The sequence below is a fragment of the Ascaphus truei genome, chromosome 10 (assembly GCF_040206685.1).
Source record: "Ascaphus truei isolate aAscTru1 chromosome 10, aAscTru1.hap1, whole genome shotgun sequence".
Taxonomy (NCBI): domain Eukaryota; kingdom Metazoa; phylum Chordata; class Amphibia; order Anura; family Ascaphidae; genus Ascaphus; species Ascaphus truei.
In genome coordinates, this window is record NC_134492.1 from 21,855,582 (window position 1) to 21,877,835 (window position 22,254).

The 22,254-nt window shown below is 43.6% G+C and overlaps 1 protein-coding gene across 5 annotated transcripts in view; it reads right to left on the reverse strand.

Moving 5' to 3' along the window:
- Positions 1-22,254, reverse strand: part of RNF220 (ring finger protein 220) — a 204,761-nt gene that overhangs the window by 62,497 nt on the left and 120,010 nt on the right. For all 5 annotated transcript variants that reach the window (XM_075616195.1, XM_075616196.1, XM_075616198.1 and 2 more), the window contains exons 3-4: positions 18,906-19,035; positions 600-645 (exon numbers count right to left, since the gene is read on the reverse strand). In XM_075616195.1, coding sequence (XP_075472310.1) covers positions 600-645; positions 18,906-19,035 — 176 coding nt within the window. The remainder of the gene's footprint in view (positions 1-599; positions 646-18,905; positions 19,036-22,254) is intronic.

The following is a 22,254-nucleotide window of genomic DNA, read 5'->3' on the forward strand; positions in this document are numbered from 1 at the left end:
ATCCGCTTTTTGAGGTCATTCATGCACATGCGTGATCGGAGCTTGCCGATTGCGCACTAGCAGCCAGCAAGTGCCGATCCCGCATGCGCACGAGTGTCTGGCAAGTGCCGATCCCGCATGCGCACGAGTGTCTGGCAAGTGCCGATCCCGCATGCGCACGAGTGTCTGGCAAGTGCCGATCCTGCATGCGCGGCCAGTGGGATAGAAAACCGGGACAGCACCCCAAAAAGCCGGGACAGACGCGTAAAAACCGGGATGTCTGGTCACCCTAGGTACGTCACATCTGCATTTTCATTTCTTCAAGCAAAGAGTACGGAGTATGGCTTGAACTGACTGAGACTGTTTCTTTACATGCCTAAAAAGAGTTATTTTACGTCTACTGTATTTTAATCCTAAAGTTGAGGTTATTCAATTTAAAGTGGAACAAATTGCATTATACATACAGGCACAGGTCTATTTTAATTGTGTTTTAATTAGGCTTCTCATACTTTACTGCAAGCATGGCTTTTCCTAAGTAACATGTACACTGTATGTGTGCTGTGTTTAATGGTCCTCAGAGGCTTCTTGCTGTCCAGGGTATATAGGTCTTTGACACTTACCTTTGGTGTACTGGGGGCCATTACTTCTTTCAGCATGGAATTCTTACTGTCAGTAAAGAAAATATGGAAACGGGGTAAGTATAACAACCACCATGTGTGCCCATCGTATCAATAAAAAACACAGTAAATGCGACTATGGATACCAATGTAATAATAAACACTACCAATTTCTGAGGAATAAAAACTACAAGATCCAGAATGCACTTCTCCATAATATACTCTGTGGTATACTAGATTATTGTTATTTGCATCGAGCTTAGAAACCTTAAAATCCTATCCGTTCTAAAAATAAAAAGAAGGATGCAACGCAAAGAAGTGGGATTCACTGACAGAAAGTACTGCAACACGCAAAAGGGAATTAAAAGGGTTAATAGAAACGGGAATACGAATTCAGGATGCACCAGTAAAAAAAATAAAAATACTCACTATGGATCAGGGGTGGCCAACTCCAGTCCTCAAGGGCCACTAACAGGCCAGGTTTTAAGGATATCCCTGCTTCAGCACAGGTGGCTCAATCAGTGGCGTAATCACCTGTGCTGAAGCAGGGATATCCTTAAATCCTGACCAGTTGGTGGCCCTTGAGGACTGGAGTTGGCCGCCTCTGCACTATGGCATGAGTATTAGGAACATTGCAGAAAAAAGCTTAATTGATGCCCATACATGACTCCCTTCCACTACAGCCACCTGCCACGTGGTTAAAGAGAGGACACTTTGCAGAATAAAAACACAGACACGTCTGCTCTCAGATGTATATATTTGGTGGATTAATAAGGACGTCTACATCAAGTGTACATAACCTGCCTCGTTCTTGTAGGTTCTAATAGGATCATGAATAAAATAAATACAAACTGCATAGGACATTGGGTTACAGGGTCCCACTGGAAGCTCAGATCGATGTCCTCTTTCCCTATATTCCCCATTATAGTTCAAATGTGCAGGTCTCAAACCAAATGACTGCTTGAGCATCCAGCAACAGACACTTGCAGGCTATTTGTGGGTCATTGCTCTAAGGCAGGGGTTTCAAACTCAGTCCTCAAGGGCCACCAGCTGGCCAGCTTTTATGGATATCCCTGCTTCAGCACAGGTGGCTTAGACTGAGCCATCTGTGCTGAAGCAGGGATTTCCATAAAAGCTGGCCTGTTGGTGGCCCTTGAGGACTGAGTTTGAGACCCCTGGTCTAAGGCAACGTGACATTGACATTTTGGGTGTGGCCAGTGCATGCAGGACTGCCCAGTGCAGGCTCCTGAAATGACTGTACCAAAGAGCTTACCATCTAATTCCTGGCTTTGCAACATGTCGGCCAGAAATAATCATATTAGGTTGCACCCAACATTAAAACAACATTACTTTGTACCCCTCAGAATTCCAACATGTGGCTGCACCCCCTACTCTTTAACGCATTACCCCATCACAGGACAAAAAGCTTCTTACATGACAGAGGATCGAGGGCTCAGCTGCACAACAATGTCAGTTTTGTTGAAATGATTTGTTATATCTGCTTGCTGTCTTTTTAATGTTTGCAGTCTGCCAATAAACGACAGTGCTTCTCCCCCTCTCTCCCCCTGCCTCTCCCCCACCCCCGCCTCACTCCAGCACCCGGAGCAATACGCCTGAAATTTAATAATGGCTCTCCCCCCCCCCCCCCACCTCCCCTTAAGACAGGTTACATTTGAAACAATTACACATTAAAGCCAACATCGCAAACAGGATTGCGCTATAATTTTGTGGTTATTAAAGTAATCTTTCTGATGTAAATTCTCCGGCTAACATGCTGCAAACAGCAGAGGGAAATAAATTATTTCTCCCTGATTCGATTTGTCAGACCACAAAGCACCTGCAGCTAAGAGATTTTGAAATATGTTTGAGACGATGCCGGGGCTGGTAAGTACATTCAGTGCGGGCGGTCGTTTGCCCCTCGCCCGAGACAAGCTTCTTGTAGCCTCTCGGCGCTGATGGATGAGAAGGTGGAGGGGGGTGGGGGCTGTGACTTGTATTTAATAACAGAATTTGTATGCAAACCTGCAGTCGGGGAGCTGAGGATGAGTGAACAAGAGCCAGCAATTATTAGAAAACCCCTCGCTAAACAGATGCTGACAATCGAACAAGACATATCAAATCAGATCTACTCCGTATTAATATCCACGTGCACCCGCGCGCACACACACATACTCGCACTCCAGCACAGACACACGCGCCTCCCTCTAACACTCGCCATGAGCAATACCGGAGACATCAATACATTTTTATGAGACTTTTTAGGAGATCAACACATGAGATGTGACAGAAAAAGCAATGTCGCTGTCATGTTCACTTTGTTGAGGACACTTTTGTCCCAGATGCTGAGCAGCCGTGGCATGGGGGAGAAATTGAATTTGGCTGCCTTTAATGCTCCTTGATTTGTCAGATGGCTGGGTGTTATGAAATGCGAAGGGATAGGAGAAGATATGTTCTCCTGGGGCTACACGTAGGCGTTTATTTTCATCTCCCCTATCCAATTCCTGCCGTCCATAACCAAGGTCTGGTGAAGGACTTGGAGGGAGCTGGATGCAGGGATTGCCAGCCACAAGTCAACACTTAAATCCGACTTATAAGCTATTAAAAACTCACACCAGGGTGATCTCCTGCCCCGTGATGTAGTCTAGAACCTTAGTAGCCATATTAGTCATGGAGACATGTCGGCTTGTTGCAGGTTGTGATACCTTTTAGTGCACCCAATATATTTTTTATAGATGAAAAGTTACTGCACTGAGTTTTTCCAAGCCTCGCAAGTCTCTATTTCATGGGTACTGACATGGATGAGTGGGTGGTCTATGTATCATCGCATACGCCACCCCTGACCTGGCAGATTTATTTTTTATGGAGAAAAAGTAATGAATAGAGACGCAGTATTGATACATGTCATTATAATCTGTGTCGTGTCACTCCTTTTCACACCTCCCATAGTGGCAAGCTAATGCACATGGGGCAAAAACTGGCGCAAAAACCTTGACATTAAGAGATGCAAGTCAAAAATGACACTCTTTGCACCAATTTTGCTTACAAAGCTGCCTGTGAACTTAGACCCCATAATGTACATATATAGAAGAGACCTGTGAGGTTTCAAAAACTCTAGGATGTCATATAGATAATAATAGATTGTAAGCTCATCTGGGAAGGCACTGTGCAAAAAATTCTATGTGCTGTGTACTGTGCACTATACAGTAATCGCTTTGAGTCCTATTGGGAGAAAAGCGCTATATGAAATAAAGTTATTATTATTATTATTTATAACAAACTTGTATGTTGGCCCATTAAAAGAAATCACAATTTAGAACAAATCCCCCCTTTGATGCAAATGTCTGAAAAACAAGGTTTTCAAAGAGGGGGGTAAGGGGGATGGATAGGTCCCGCGCATTAACTAACTGAAGAACAGAAATAAGATTTGTATAATATCTGACCCATTATAATCCCAATTTTGATACGTTTGTGTAGTATTAAATACATCAAATTAAATTAGGGAAATGTAACTTATTCTGTGTCAACACTCCATGCGGGGCCTCGGTATTGAATCAATAGGGCATAAGAGCACTTAGGGCCTCATGCAGAGAGCATCGTTATTTCAAAACTCGCCATTTTTTGTTCAATTTCCCTCAGAAAACGGCATAAAATGGCGAGTTGCGAAAAACGCGCCATTTTTTTATTTCTATGTTTAAAACTCGCCTCGCGGCTGGCGAGAACCTCCATCGCGCCATTTTTAAAACTCTCCGAATGCAGAGAGGTGCGAACGGCAAGTAGCGGCTGTTCGCGCCAAAAAAAGGCGCGATTCTCGCATTTTTGCCGCGCCACGAAAATATGGCAAGATGGCGCTCGCCGCCTATAGTAAAGGGGAAAAAAAAGGCGCGAATTTGTTTTTACACGTTTCTGAAGCGCGCATCTCGCCAATTTAAACTCGCCACACGCATCCATGTTAAACATAGCAGAATTCGCACTTTTCTGCATATGGAGAATAAAACTCTCCAAAAAAGCTACTTTTTATGAAATTCGCCATTTTTAAAATTCTATGCTCTCTGCATGAGGCCCTGTGTTTCTTTAAGTACTGCTACGGGTGCCCTGTCTTATACACTGAATGAGGATCACCTGCAGGAACACAAAGTGAGACCGCACCCCACTGCCCTTCAGTGAATACTTGTGTTGGTTTATTGAAGAAATCGACGTTTCGAGATAAAAGTAGGACCAAGATGTCGATCCTTCAATAAAACCGGCACTACTATTAATCACACACGTCCAGTGGAGGTAGTCTCTTTTTCTGGTCTTCGGTATTGGGTGGGTTAGGCAGCCACAACCATTTAATGCCACGCTTTGCAGGAGCCTATGGCAGCCAAGGAGCTAGCAATCTAGATTCTGTTGTGGTTAGGGGGGGAAAAAAAGAGAAAGTCTCAGTCTGCCCCATTTTGCAGCAGAGTACGGCTCCCCTGACAATGCACCAACCTTCCGCCATATGAATGTTGGGAAAGACAGCATCAAGATGCTAAGAAATGTGTGTAAGTCATAGACTGAGCCACTGATTTGGCCACCTGTGCTGAAGCAGGGACTGAAGCACAGGACTGATTGAGCCACCTGTGCTGGTGCTGGGATATCCATAAAAGCTGGACTGCTTTTGAGACCCCTGGGTTTAAAGATAGGAGAGAAAAATAATCAACATTTTACTAGCGGGGGGAAAAGGTCTCCAGATTTTACTAATGAAGATTTCCTATGATAAGAAAATAGTTGGATAAAACCGTAGCAATTTTTTTCCCGGTCCCTGAAAACATTGATAAATTCCCCAATGACTTTTAATGTACACAGACAGGAGAGCGGGGCTCTCTGTGAAGTCCCCTTTAATCACTCTTCCAATCTGGGCATTGAAATAATGACCCATTTACATAGTAATAACCCCTGTTCTAGCATATTATTTCAATGCCAGCTCCCTTTCCACACCCGAGTGATACATGCATTTTAAATTATAACATGTACACAGGAAATTAGTTACCAAGTATGATATTCATGGGCTGGTGAGACACTTTTAATTAAGGTGATTTATGCAAAATTATCCTTTGAAAATAAAAAACGTTGTGCTGCTTCCTAATAAAATAGGATAATTACCACCAGTTTTTATAACTTACCGTTTGTTTTAATCTGTTTGGGGAATTGGTATCTACTTTATTACAAAAGACTACTATTTTTTTTTTTAATTTCCCTTCTCTTTACCTGTAATTTTATTTCTTAGTGACTGCACGAGAGAATGATGAACTGACAACGTGTAATTAACGTTTCGGCTTAAGTTTTTAAGGAGCTTTTCATAACAGAATAATTTAATATCAATTCAGCTTTCAAATTGTACGATGTTAAGGATGTGTAAGTTAGATGTAGTTGGCAATTCAGGTGCATTATCTGCATTCTGCCACACAGGACATGGGGTACCACAAAGTCTTAGCACTTTTAGGCACTGGTCTTATGGTGTTACCGAAAAAAGGAGTTAAACCTCCCAATGCCACACGGTGAGTAAAAACACTGACTGGCACTGAGTTTGAAGCAGGGGAACCTGGATCAATTCCTGGTGTCGGCTCCTTGTGACCTTGGGCAAGTCACTTTATCTCCCTGTGCCTCAGGCACCAAAAACATAGATTGTAAACTTATCTGGGCAGCGACTGTGTCTGCAAAATGTCTCTGTAAAGCGCTACGTAAAACTAGCAGCGCTATACAAGAACATGCTATTATTATTATTATTAATAGGATACCCCATTTCAAGAAGTAATCTGTCTCTGTTGTCCTATGTGAAATCTCCTTTATAAACATTCACTTTTGGATAAATCTTACTTTTTTGGGTTTCCCGTCCTTATTTCATGCCTACAGTAGTATTCAGAACCCTTCAGAAGTTGTCTGATATGGAGAACTGTGGATGTCAAATATTATTTTCAATACATTTCATGTAGGCTACATCTCAAAAATGCCACCAAAGAAAGAATTAGGTTAAAATACTATTTAGGATCTCTCTTTTTGTAAATGTATTATATATAACATACATAACAAGTATATATACCCACACACTAAATATATTTAAATTAATTCAATGCATTATATATATACAATTAGTTGTTCATGTAATGTGAGCTTGAGATAAAAGGTGGCACTGTGTGCTCATTTGCATGTCATTTCCCAGAATCCCTTGCTACAGTGGAAGTGCTGTGTGCTGGGCGATAATGGTGAAAGACAGGGTTGCAGACCTGTCTAAGACATGCAAATGAATATACAGTAATATTTACAGTTGCTATATGCTTTACTGTGGAGGGTTGTTGTCACTTTTTTTAACCACCATAACCTTAATATATATATATATATATATATATATATATATATATATATATATATATATATATATATATATATATATATACATATATATATATACATAATATATTTAAATTAATACAATGCTTAGGCAAATAATGATCACAAGAGTAATAATAATATTACAAATATTATTATTAAAGTATTAAAAAGAAGAGTATGCAAGTTACAGGTGATTTAACCCCATCCCTGCCAGAAACACTGCTGCCTGCCCATTTAGTAACGAAAAGGTATGCAACGCCAGTGTAGTTGGCTTTTCGGATTGCATTAGCACAGGGGTGGATCTTTGACGGAGCCACCTGTGCTGAAGCAGGGACATCCTGAAAACCTGACCTGTTGGGGGGGGGGGGGACGGGACTTGTGGACTGGAGTTGAGCCCCCCCTGGAATAAGCAGTGGATAAAGTGTCCAGGGCAGTGTGCCTTGTCACCCCCAGTGACAGAGCGCAGGCTTCCACCTTTTCTCTCCATGATTAATCAGCTGCGGAGAGGGGAAAGGACAGAAATCAGGGAAGGGCTGAAAGAGGATAAATTCACCGCATCAACACCCGGGCCAGCATTCTCCAGACAATAATCAGACCGCTTTCATCATAAATGTCATCTGCCTCCCTCGCCCATCTGACATGGCATGGATCAGCACGGGGAACTGAACCCACTTGCAGATGGATGAAGGACGACCCACCCAAGCCTGTTACAGAAACCGAAGCCGAGCCGGGGCAAAGGCAAAAACACATAGACAACACGAATGTGCAACTGAACACCCGGATAAGCGTGGGACAAACAGGTTTTACATCTGACGCAAACCATTCGTCAGAGCAGGGGGGCTCAACTCCAGTCCTCAAAGCCCGCAACAGGTCAGGTTTTCAGGATATCCCAGCTTCAGCACCGGTGGCTCAATCAGAGGCTCAGTGCCTCTGATTGAGCCACCGGTGCTGAAGCAGGGACTGATTGAGCCACCTGTGCTGAAACAAGGATATACTGAAAACCGGACCTGTTGAAGGAGCTTGAGGACTGGAGTTAAGCACCCCCTGCGTTAGAGGAGTTTATGCTACATTTTTAGGGAAGAAAGATGGCCCCAGATACATAATTGGTGGCATCCAGTTATTATGTATGGGGTTTCTTAACTTCTGTTTAACTCTACTACACAGTAATTGCAGTTTAAATCCAAAGCTGATAACATATTTCTCGGATAGATGTTAAAACAAAATCCTGTGAGTGTCAGATTTGCACCAAAATAAGGATTTGTATCTGCTGATACAAAGTGTGTCAGTTATACTTCTAATTGGTTGATCAGATGTTTAACTGACTATAGAAGCGTTCATTTTATTTTGCACCCTTTTACATCAATATAACAAGGTGCGTTGCTGTGCTTTATACGTGAATAATCTGGGCAGTGGCTTTGGAGTAGCTAGGGGAGAACTAGCTGTTCTAATGGAGATTTCACAAAGCTCTCTGTGATTATAGGGTTGCCAGGTGGCTTCTCCGAAAATACTGGACACAATCGTGAAATGTGTGACGCACTTGAGACACACACATCCTCACACTGCTCCATGCTGTTTCCTTCTCTCCTTGGCCCCACCACCTGACACCTCCTCCTGATTAGCTGCATTACCCAGCAGCAGTCAATCAGGATGGAGGATGCTGCTCAGCCCTCTAGCAACAGCCCTGCTCTCTCCCTGCTCAGGGAAACACCGCCCCCCCCCCCCCAAGCCGATTAGGTCAATAAGTCCAGAGAAGTAATACCGGATTCGTACATGTCTAGTATTACCTCTAATTATTTACTGGACAGAGTGTCCAAATACAGGACAGTCCGGTTCAATACCGGACACTTGGCAACCCTATGACTGTGATGGGTGCCGTTTCCTCAGTCTTTTTGTGCATTTGGGAGATATACATGGAGAACTAACATTTAAAAAAACATTTTAGGTAGATCTTGAATTCTAAAATACAATTGGTATCCACAAGCGGAAAAACAAAGTTTTCATGTATTATATTCTCCATCTTGAAACAACTGTTTCTAGTCTGGACCTCTTTTTTTTTACATTCTTAAAATACCAAGCGTTCAAAAACAAGGTTCAAGGAATGACTAAAAATCTACGGCAGAGATGGTCATAGGAGCAACTGAAGCCAAACAAAAAAATACATTTAAAAACAAAACAAACAAAAAATCGGGATTCCAGTATCAAATATTAAATATTGTTTTTATTTAACTGGAATTCTTCCCCCCCCCCCCGCCAAAGGAGAGGAAATCCCCCTGCTGGAGAAACCAGCGTGCATTATAATTTGAGCTTATGTACAAATGCATTGTGGAGTGGATTGCTGCTTTATTGGTAGCAGAGAAAGTGCTACATGAACCGCACAGGGACTTTGGCCTTGAAAAGTGCCTGTTTTAGTAAACGAGACGACGGGCTATAGGAAGTTATCCTGCCTGATCTGGCTGGTTTACGGAGGGCCTACATGAGGATTAAGTTAAGTCCTACTGAAAAGCTGCCCAAGCTTTTGCAAACTGAAGGCGTAATGACGGCTCTTACATGAAAATCTCTGGCTTGTGGATGATCTTGGCTCAGGTTGTGTTGTCTCTCTCCTTATCAGGCCTGGCTGCAAGTTCAAATACCTCCTTGATATGCGTGGAGCAGGAGAAGAGATGACAGCTGTCACCTCACCTCCCCTTGTTGCATATTCCCTTCCAAGAGCCTTATTTGCCGAAGGGTTTCTCCTATCTTGTTAAGAGATAATAAGAATTGAAGGCCCAGATACGCTGGAACTAAAGCTTAGCACCCTTTCGTGAATCTGGGCCTAAGTCTTGTGGTCACCTGGAATAGGTTGCTTGCTATATAAAGAGAGTCTTGTAGGTAAGCTTCATATTGTAAGTATTCAAGATTAGATTGTAAACCTTGTGGGATCCAACATACACTGGATTGTTCTGCACTGTATATTGATAAAGTGAAATCAAATCAATAAAATATATTGCAAATGGTGTCAGCTAAGAAACTATATAAACAACTTGGCTCATACATGCTAATCCATCACACACACACACACACACACACACACACACACACACACACACACACACACACACACACACACACACACACACACACACACACACACACACACACACACACACACACACACACACACAGACACACAGACACACAGACACACACATACACACACACACACACACACACACTTAATTTTCACATTAGCCTGCCAGCATCCACTCTGTCACAATATGTTGCATCCTCTGCATATCCATTGTAACTAGATACTCTGCAATACTGTATATATACACCTTGTATTTCTGTGCGTCTATCCTGTGTTGTTGGAAAGCTTGTAACATATCAACTATATGTTGGTCCAATAAAAGGCATCACACTCCCTGCTCCTCCCATCTGTTACTTTACTACATGAAAGAAAGCACCAACACAACTCCCCATATAGAGATGGAGAGACATTAAAGAAATGCTTTGACCTGCAGCACGCAAGGTGTTAATCTTTCATTCATCCTGATATCTTGGGTCCCATGTTAACCCATTTGCCGATACATACTAACACAACGTGGATCATATCACAGGGGGGTGGACAATTCTGGAGATCTCTTAATCCAGCAACAATGCCTGCAGCACTGAATTGGTTAATCTCCCATTGACATGTATTGGGAAAAAAAAGGTCGATTTAGGGTCTATGTTTAAGCGGTGCATCGAGTCCCTCTGTTACAAAATAAAAGATGGCCAAAAATGCCTCCAGCAGTTAAAGTGTTAATAATATTCGCTGTGCCCACTCATGTATGAATTTACGCCACGATGTGTCACCGCGGATGAGACTTGTCATCGCCGTCCTTATTAGCTTTTTTTTATGTCCTTTTCCCTTAAATTATAGAGGTATGCTCTGGCCGCATGTTAAATATCTTTCATCTTCCCCTCTCTCCGCTGCATGGCGTAGCACCCATTACCCTCAGCCACCCGCCTTACAGCGGCGGGAGAAGAGACGGGGTCGCCAGCAGAAATCCAGCGAAAATTTATCATGCGCCCAATTACAATGTTAATTGGCAAGTCCCTGAAAATCAATTAATTCGCAAATTTTTTCAATTAAAAATTGATATAAATCATAAAGATGTTATTAAGGAAAGGCCACACCAGTCAACTTTTCTCTCTTTTTTTTTTTTGTAGGCATCTGAATTTTCACACACACACAAAAACCCGTAGGGTTGCCAGGGCCCAACGCCCTTGAGTGTCTTTGCTGGAGAGGGGGCTGTCATCAGCAGGACTGGGCTGAAGGCAGATAAAAAAATATCGACCGGTCGGACGGACTGCCTTCTCTCCTTTATTGATCAGGTGGGAATTTAACTTGCTGTGCATATCCACAGTGTCAGCAAGTGCCAAGGGGCATATTAGAAGCAGTCAGCTTGCAGGTGTCACATTGACATGGAAGGGGAGGGAGGAAACAAACTGATATCAGAGGGAGCATGCTAAGAAAGAGAGCAGGGAGAGAGAGGGGGGGGGAGAGGGGGAGAGAGGGGGGGGGAGAAAGGGGGGTTGAGAGAGGGGGGGGGGAGAGAGGGAGGGGAGAGAGGGGGGAGAGAGAGGGAGGGGAGAGAGAGGGGTGAGGAAGAGAGAGGGGGGGAGAGAGGGGGGGAGAGAGGGAGAGAGGGAGAGAGAGAGGGAGAGAGGGGGGGAGAGAGGGAGAAATGAGGGGAGAGAGGGAGAGAGGAGGGGGGAGAGAGGGAGAGAGGGAGAGAGGGGGAGAGAGAGAGGGGGGGAGAGAGAGAGGGGGGAGAGAGAGGAACAAAAAGAGAGAAAGAAAAAAAGGAATGAGAAGGCAGAGAGGGGGGATAGAGAATGAAAAAGAGAGGAACTGAAAAAAAAGAAAGAAGGAGGGAGAGACAGTGAATAGAAGAGGGTGAAAGAGAACGGGATGGAGAAAGAAAGAGCGAGGGAGGCAGGGGGGAGGCAGGGGGAGGCAGGTGTTGGGGGATAAATAAGGGAGAGTGAGTGAGGTACGGAAAATAAAAAAAAAGGAGAAAGAGATTAAAAAAGAGAAACATTAAAAAGTCAGAGGCACGGGAGAATATTCCGGATGGAATTAAAAGAATACAACAACGGCAGTAATGTGTTTAACGCTCTAATCATGTCCACTTTACTGATATGTGACCGCATTTACCGAGCTGCTTTATAAGCACTCGGAATTTGCCTGAGAAAAATAGCTCCCTTCAACATATCACTGATTGCTTATCTGACGTGGCGTGGGGAGGGGGGCACTGGGTTACCCTAGAACTGCATGCAGAGTACCCATAATACCTTTCAATGGTTACAAGAGAATTGAAAGCAGTGAGAACCAGTTATGTCCCTTCTAATACTGGTCCAAAGACGGGTTCTGGAAGCGTGCGGCTCTCTTGGACAATTTATTTATCCTACATTTGTTTTTATTTCCTAATGAGAAACCGTCTTTATCCGACAAATAAAAGCTGCAGAAGCTGGACTTCATGAAACATTCATTCTCCGTTTCCCTTTTCTCTGCTATTACATATGTTTAGTGATGCTGAGCTGGCGCATACAGTATTTTCAGTATATGTCTCCTTAGCCAGGCTCAGGTGATCTTCTTGTGTGACCCCCAAGAGGGTGTTTCACCTTGTGTTTTCCTTTCTCCAGTTGACTTAGGGCAATATATACTAAGTAGCGCTAAACCATAAAACATTATGGATTATTAAAACACCAGTCTGCACTGATCGCCTTTTTTTGTGTGCAATTTTTTTAACCATTCCGAGACCCCCAAAATGTACCCTGAATGTCAAAAGGGCCGCCCCCCCAGGGGACCTATAACATACACGGTGCCTCATGCTTCTTACCATAACTCTCTCCTACGGTAAGTTCTCCCTACTTACCACTTTTGTTCCTGTCCTGGGGGGGCCTGCCCGCAACTGCTTGCTCGCCACACCAAGCGATCACATAATTAAGATCAGGAAGACCGTGCCCCCCAGGTTGACGCTCAAACGGTTAAGAGGTCTACACTGTTATTCTTTTTAAAATCTGATGCTCCGTTCCATGAGATATTAAGGGCCTCATGCAGAGAGCAGCGGTGGAATTAATTGGAGAAAGTAAAAAATAGTACCTTTTTTGGCGTGATTTAATCTCCATATGCAGAAAGGTCATAAAACTGCATTTAAAATCCTGTCTGCATATGGAGAGTTTCAACCGGCGATATGAGCGCTGTTGAAACTTGTTGTAAAAAAATTGCGTTTTTTTTTTTCTCCCCCACCGGCCGCCGAGCTCCAGCTTCTTGCCAACTTTTGTTGGCGAAGCAAAATGTTGAAAATCGCGCCATTTTTTTGGCGCGAACAGCCGCTAGATGGCGATCGCGCCTCTGAATACGGCCGTTTTCAACACTGGAGAGATTTAGGTTCTCGCCAGCCGCGCGGCGAGATTTGCAAATAAAAAATGGCGCTTCTTTCAAAACTCGCCATTACCTGCCTTTCTAAAGCCAGATTTCGCCAAAAAATGCCGCTTTTCCTGTTAGCGCTGCTCTCTGCATGAGGCCCTAAGTGTTTTAAATATTAAGTGTCCGGGAGGTTAACATGGAGCTCTGCCCCACAGAGTGAAAAAAGGTTACCTAGCATCTGGAGAGCAAGAAAATCGGGATGTTTGATACAAAAAAAATTAAAAAGAGCAATTCATGCTGAAAGGACAAGGGGCTAACATTAAAGAGAGGGGTGTACTGCTCATCAACATCATTTGTGTACAACTTTATCCCACGCTACTTGTGAGATAAATGCATTTACTTCATAGACAGCAAGCGCAAGGAAACAGGAATTTAAAATCAGCAAATACGGGAGCAAATAAAGATCAGGACAGCAGCGACATGGAGGGGGCTTAACGACAAGACTGGGGAGCACAGTGGGACTATACCGAAACAGGAACATTGTGTCAGCCCCACCCGAAATATTCACCCTAATTTGAAACGGATAATATGGGGCACAAACCATAGATTACGCTAGCTGCCCCTCTGCCCCCTGACTTTAATACCTTGATGCGAAAATCTACTTTATTTTTTTCCCGTTGGCGATAAATAGATCAACATGAGGCTTCACTTCAGCTTCCGAGACCTTCTGGCAGCGAAATACGGTTAAATCAGGAATTATTATTTTTACCCCTGATTATTTTTTTTAACTCTCCAGCTATTTCCACCAGATGGCGCCATGTAATATACAGACACCAATAACAATACCACTGTCGGATGCCCTGTTTATCTGCGGGTGTACCAGCAAATTATTTTAATTAAGGAATCAAAATCCTATCTGTGACGCCACCTACTGTAATAGTCTCGGTAAATAACAAAGGGTGCATGAAATATTAATGCAATCATGCTCTTCAACTCTTACAACGGTTCTTGGGGCCTTCTGCCCGCATCACTGTGGATTTGGGATGGTAACAGCATACGTTCCTCAATAAGGTATGATTATTCTCAAGCGAAAACTGTTTTTATTGCATTCTTGGTGCTTTCATTGTTACCTTTTTGCTGTTAACATTTTGGTATTAAAACGTAATTACAGATACATCCTCCTCTACCAAAGGATTGATACACACACACAGACACACAGACACACACAGACACACAGACACACACAGACACACACAGACACACAGACACACGTTTCTTTTTTTGCAGATTTTGATCCAATGTGACTGTTCTCTATTAATACAGATTGCCTTGGGATTGACACAAGTCACCAGCAAACTGCTATAAAACAATTTCCCGTTCTGCACTAGGAACACGTTGGGTTTTCCCAGTCCCAGTGGGTTCCAAGACGGCAGAACACTCCCCGTGATAAATGACGTAAAGGAGGCCATTCTGGGCGATCTCCCCTACGAAAATATGTTACAAATAAAAGGGGGAAAAATACACAAAATTTAAAAAAAAAACCCAGTAAGATAGAGGAGGCGAGACATGCGGAGTGCTTTTAGTAGACTTTATCTCCTATATCTTATTGCCCCTATGCTGACAGCCAAGGAGTTTCTCAAGGCCCGAGCAGACAGGATAAATGTGTTCCTGGACATGAACAGAGTCTGACCCAGCAGGAGATCTGAATAGGCTCTTCCTCCTCGTGCTGGAGATTCATTGCCTGGACGTGTAGAGAGTCAAGTGCTTTCTCGCTGGCTCCATCAGGCTCAGGTGCTTCCTTTGCTACTCAGCAATGTGAAGGCAGAGGGGAAACTGTGCCAAAAAACTGAGGCAGCACTTTCCGCTTACAGCATGGCGGCTGACATGTTCATGAGAGAGAAAGAAGAGAAGAGGGGGGTGGGGGGGGGGAGAATAAATAGCTTGCCCAGAGTAAGGGAAATGAGGGCAGAAGATTTAGGTGTTAAATGGAATGATCCAAAATGGTCTTTCTATGCTTTTACTCGCCGTGCAGACACCGGCTTTAGAAAATGAGGGAGAAAAGCTTGGAAAACCAAGAGGTGGGAAGAGGAAGGAGGCGAGTGAAATAACATGGCGAAGCGGTGCTAAGACATAGGGCACCTCTGGCCCATATTTGCAAGTAACCACTTTATTCCCTTCTACAGAAATGAGACTGGAAGCTCTTTGGGATACAAACTCATTGTGCTAGTAAATTATTCTGTACATTCTGCGGCTACACTGTTAGCACTGGATATGAAGCTTCCTACCAGTGTAACAAGTAGAAGAGTTCAACTGGGGTTCCGTGGGCATCCTTACAGGGTTCCCTGCAAGCTTCTGGTCATTTCAAGTTTGTACCGAGTACAGAAGAATTTACAATGCATCTGATCTCAGACGCGCTATTAGAGAGGGTTGGGGATCCTTACAATGTATCTGATCTCAGACGCGCTATTAGAGAGGGTTGGGGTTCCTTACAATACATCTGATCTCAGACGCGCTATTAGAGAGGGTTGGGGTTCCTTACAATGCATCTGATCTCAGACGCGCTATTAGAGAGGGTTGGGGTTCCTTACAATGCTTCTGATCTCAGACGTGCTATTAGAGAGGGTTGGGGTTCCTTACAATGCATCTGATCTCAGACGCGCTATTAGAGAGGGTTGGGGTTCCTTACAATGCATCTGATCTCAGACGCGCTATTAGAGAGGGTTGGGGTTCCTTCCAATGCTCCTGATCTCAGACGCGCTATTAGAGAGGGTTGGGGTTCCTTACAATGCATCTGATCTCAGCCGCGCTATTAGAGAGGGTTGGGGATCCTTACAATGCATCTGATCTCAGACGCGCTATTAGAGAGGGTTGGGGTTCCTTACAATGCATCTGATCTCAGACGCGCTATTAGAGAGGGTTGGGGTTCCTTACAATGCATCTGATCTCAGACACGCTATTAGAGAGGGTTGGGGTTCCTTACAATGCATCTGATCTCAGACACGCTATTAGAGAGGGTTGGGGTTCCGCAGAATTTCACAATATAATTATAGGGTTCCTTAACCAAAAGAAAGTTAAAAACCACTGAAGTAGACCATAGACACATGTAGGCACACGTCTGCCCTAAAACAATCTGTTATACCTATTAGAACTCTGGGGATTTCATTGTAGTAAGAGTTTTACACTAATGTACTGTATGTGATTTGAATCCGGGTTCTCTCTTTATAATCACTTGGTGGCACACCAGCCATCAGGCTATGAAAATATTAACCTTTTTTGTGCCACAGAAACCAGCAAGGTGTTGATCTTCACCAATCTAATTTCCAGGAGCACCATGTTAAGCGAAATAATTATAAATAAATAACCATTTTGCTGCTACACCTGTGTCAATGCATTGCAGGCTCTTAATGTCCTAAAAGGTATCAACAGAATTTGATTGTAGGAGAGCAACGGGCATTTGAACAGTAATTGAAAAGACATTAATAATAATGATAACGTTCTTCAATGATATTAACATTCAGAATTCAAAAAATAATGTGCAATAGATGTATGCAATGCAAACATCACATGCTTATAAAACAAATGTAGCACAGGCTCCCAGCATGCAATGGGGAAGCATTTGAAAAAGTAAAGCTCGGTATATTTTTTTTAAACCATTTTTTCAATTTACATTTTCCGCTTAAAGTGAAAGGCCGGGGTGAGGGGAGGGGAGGGGGGGGGTGAGGGGGGAAATAATAAAACTGGTGACATGTTCTAAAAGAGAGCAGCGAAAACGTGTTAAGCACTTCAGAATCTCATATATTCACTCGGCCCCTGGCAAAGACATCTGCCTAATGTTAGAGTTTAAATATCCTTTTCCATTTTACGTGCATTCAAGTCTCATTTGAGGGAAATGAAACGGTATTATTAAAGGGAGATTTTGTACAAATGGCCTGAATTTGACATGTCAGGTTCAATGAGGCTGTTACATATGTAACGCGGAGAAGGGCTCAGAGGCTGCAAACCTCTCCGGAGAGAAAGTCTCTGAAATTAAATTTGCATGCAGAGTACCCAGCACCCCCTACCCCCATCCCCGGCTCTGCTAGCAGGGGCTGTTAAGAGATCGGAGTTTATTTTGACGCCTTTGCTGGCTCTTCTTTACAGCCAACAAGATCGGCAACACAGTGCACAGAGTGATGGGGGTACCCCATATGTTTCCCATGGAGAACAATGTTTGAGGTGACTTTTTTTTTCTTCACATCCCAACTCTGAACATGTATGTATAAGTGTGCAGTAAAAATCCTGGATCACACGCACGCACGCTCGCACACACGCAATAATGTTATATCACACTTAAGATTACAAATTCCTTCACCTCTGACCCACTGTATGTAATGCGGGTCCCCTGGCAGTGAAGGGGTTAATGAGGCACCAAGTAGAAACTGGATTATCCAGGGCTTGGGGGTGCTTCAGATTGCACGTAAAAAGACACCCCTGTGAGTGTGACTAAGAGCCCTGCCCTTTGCTGGAGATTAGCTTCAATTGCCTCCATGCATGGAATAGATTGAATGTTATCTATCATGGTGCAGCCCAGATCGTTATTTAATAATTAATAGAGACCTCTCATTCTTCCTTCGGCTCGCTAAGGGGCTGATTGCAGCAGGCCAGTCGCTTAGCGAGTGCCTGTCTCTCGCCTCTTTAACTGCCGCGGTTAGTTAAAGGAATAACCCCATCCTTTTTCATTTGTCAGCTGGATCACAATGGAAACTTGTCACGGTTTATGATTTAGGGTTTCCTTCTGTTTCCCATTAAACCCCAGGCTAACATCACCCTCCCATCCTGAGGCCTGCGAGAGGCTGCACCCTCCATGTCCCTTCTCACCATCTCCCTCCTTGGCCCTCACTTCCTTGATGGGTTTCTGTCGGCGCTAATTGCTACTCTCCATTTAAACCGGTGCGCTAATTTGCAGTGGCTCTTTATTAGGTTGGATGGAACCCAAATTACGCCATCAATTACACACTCTCTGTCTGAAACATTCATACTGGATGTCAGAGGGAGGGGGGAAAAAATGAAAGAGGGGTCTTTTCTATAAACTCAGACCCCCCAACATACGTATTAAACATGTGCAGTGGCTTTGAAAAAAATAATAATATATTCTTGCACTGATTACATCATCACTAAACAGGATGGAACATAAAGTGATGTATAACAGTATAATTACTCATTCTGTGTGATGTCATAGAAATATGCTCACTTCTTTCTTTCCCCCCCTGGGGGGGTGAGGGGGGCGCACCCCAGTTTGCGCACCCCTGAATAAGGTATAGCCTTTATTATATTATAAATAACACATCGCCCTCCCATTGGATTGCATCACAGAATATGTATAAATAAATTGACAAAAATTATCATTGAAAAAAATATATATTTTTTATAAAACACGATGTACTAAAAAAAACAAACGTGTCCCCCCCCTCTAAAAAAAAAAGCACATTTAAGTGAGACATGAATCAGGACTGGCTCACAGGGCCTGCAGTCACCGGAATGTGAGAGGATGGACAGATGCAAGTGATTACAAGGTCCCGTACCTGATGTTCAGCTGCATTAGTTTGTCTAACTCCTGTTCCATGTGTTCCTGTAACTCCCCAGGACGCAGCAGAACCTGGCATATGGGGCAGATCGGGGCTTGGCTGTCAAACAGAGCCACCTTCTTTTTGCCTGCATGAAAGGAGAGATAAATTCACATTAAGTGACATTATTTTATCACAGCAAACAGGTTCAGAAAACTTGCAGTCAATGAAGTGGTGGTGGGGGGAGTAAATCTCTACATTAGAACACATTATCTTAGGCGGTATCCTCATTATCTCTGTCCCTTTCAAAATCACATCCCCTCTTGTTGGTTTAGTCAGTATCTTCACTCTCTCTCCCACCAATTCATGGAGAGCGTATTTTGTGAGGCGTCTGCAACACATTGTGTTGAGCCTCATAATTATGCTGCCTGTATTTCCACTGCAGAGCTGGCTGCACGCGCACACGTGCGGAACAGGCGTAAAGCGATTTTCAAACCAGTTTGTTTGAAGGATGCTATAAAAATGCAAATAGTTGCTAATTAAAACGTTGATGCTAAAACAAAGCTGCTCGAAATGCAACCCACGCGGTCAGCTGACACGTGAGTACTGCAGCGTGGGACTGGAAGGCTTTGTAAATGTGAGCAAAGACAGCCACATAAATTAACTCCTTCAATGCTGGAGAGCTCCCCATTAAGCACTATGTATATAGAAACTAATTTCAGACACAATTAACCATTTCACTGTAGATCAGTGACCTCATTTCCACTTGACATACTCTCTCTAGGTGATAGGTGACCTTATCACATCTCTTGGGTTCAAAGATCTCCTCTATGCTGATGACACACAAATTTTCCCTGATCTTACACCTTCTGTACAGACCAAAGCTTCTGAATGTCTCTGCTCTATATCATGCTGGATGGCCCTCCGCAGACTTAAACTTAACATGTCAAAAATGGAGCTCCTCATATTTCCTCCCACACCCAGAATCAGAAGCACGCTGCCTAGGGGTCACATTTGACTCCTCCCTCACATTCTCCTCTCACATTCAAAATGTAGCTAAAACCTGTGATTGTTTCCTCCGCAATATTGCAAAGATACGCCCTTTCCTCTGTTGCTCTCCTGCTAAAACTCTGACACAGGCCCTCATTCTCTCCCGTCTCGACTACTGTAACCTCCTGCTGTCCTGCCTCTCACCTGTCTCCCCTACAATCTAAACGCTGCTGCCAGAATCCCTTTGCTCTCTCCTAAATCTGTCTCAGCGTCTCCCCTGATGAAATCCCTCTCCTGGCTTCCTATCAAATCCCATATCACACACTCAATTCTCCTGCTCACTTTTAAAGCTTTACACTCTTCTGCCCCTCCTTACATCTCAGCCCTAATTTCTCGCTATGCACCATCCCGACTCTTGCATTCTGCTCAAGGATGTCTTCTCTCTACCCCTTTTGTATCTAAAGCCCTCTACCACCTTAAACCTTTCTCACTGACTGCCCCGCACCTCTGGAATGCCCTTCCCCTCAATACCCGACTAGCACTCTCTCTATCCACCTTTAAGACCCATCTTAAAACCCACCTCCTTAACGAAGCATATGGGTAGCTCCGTGGCTGATACTATTGACCGTGCCCCCCTGCAGACGCACTTACCGGAACACCTTCCTACTGTCTCTGTACATTCTTCCTACTTACCTATTAGATTGTAAGCTCTTCGGGGCAGAGACTCCCTTTCCTAATGCTACTTTTATGTCTGAAGTACTTATTCCCATTATCTGTTATTTATATTATTATGTCCCGTGTATTATTGCTGTACATTAATGGCGCTATATAAATAAAGAAATACATACATACAAAACAACCGCATTGTTTATTGGGTGTTACGATGGGCTAAATTGTTAGCTCAGTTTAGTTAATCTGGACCAGAATTGCCTATATTTTTGACCCGATGTCGCCCTGAGTTTGCAATGTAGTAAACTGGTCACTAGGAAGCACCACAGAGCAACATTTAAAATCCTGTGCAGTTTTATGCACAGTTCTAACATAATGTTCAGCCTCTGGTGTAATGCTGTTTTTCACCTTCAGGTTTAAAGGTTGCTCACATGCCTCAGACAACATGACAGAGGTGAAGCAGTTACATTGTATATATCATACCGATGCCACCCCCCTCTGTGTCATGTTATGCTCAGCTGGCATGGAGCGCAATGTGTTCTGTGCGTCTTCAACATCAAAGGATTGGGATACTGATAGAGTTAAGTAGAAATAGCCGTGTTAGTCCAGTCGCAAAGTTGTTAGTCCAAATCAACAAGGTATCACCTAATACTGAAGATACTGATGAGTAGAATCCTTGTACTCATGAAGATAATAATTATCCACTTTGCGGACAGTTGCGCCAAAGAACATATTAAAAAGCTTGGGGTGAAGTGGTTATTACATGCACAAATCCAAGGTTAAGATCAAAGAAACAAGATCCATGTGATTTAGGGAGCGTTGGACTGCTTGGGGACCCAAGCACTGGCTCAGTTTGCTTATGCCTAGAACCACTACAACAAATGGAAGAATTACATACGAGACATGAATTCTGCCACTTCGTAGTTCTGTGATCCGTCCACAAGATGCTTGAAGTTGATGCACAAGTTCATGCAGCAACTGGAAGAGCTAACTCAAGTGACATATTCTGACAAGTTAAATGTGTCCGTGGCTTTGTCTTGGAAAGAGACATTGTAACAGCTTTGATAAGGTCCCAAGGTACCAATACAAACCCATCTGAAATTCTGGAGTTGGGTTTGCTTCAAAGTGTCAGAGAATTTGGCAAGAGAGAAGGAGAAGCTGAATTTGTTTTTCAAATCTCGGCTTTCCGTTTATCTGCTCAGCCAAACACCGAGCACAAAGCAGCCCACAACTGTCTGCAAGGAGCATTTTACAGCGCCATCTGAGGGTGGGCAGAAATAGCGGTTCTTTATGAACCTGGACTTACCCTTCACACATGGAGACAGGAATAGCACACAGAGGTTCCAGGGGGCACTATTTATAGCTACAGCCTCCGGCATGGGACAATAAGGTCGCACGGCTAGCCCTTTCCTAAATAAACAAGCAGCTTTTTAGAAGGAGAGGATATCCTGTGCAATGCCCGGTCTCTCTGCTTAGAGGACAGGGGGAGATGAGTACATGATACCCTTGGCTCTGCCAACTGGCTAATAACGTAGCCTAAGTAGACACAGATACATAGAAGTTGACAGCAGATAAGGACCACACCACCTCTGCTTGTTTTCCTTTCTTACAAGAATACCCAATATGCCACTAGACCTGAGGTTTTATGATCTTTTTCATAACCTAGAGGGCAGAGGTGTCAAACTCAGTCTTCAAGGGTCACCAACAG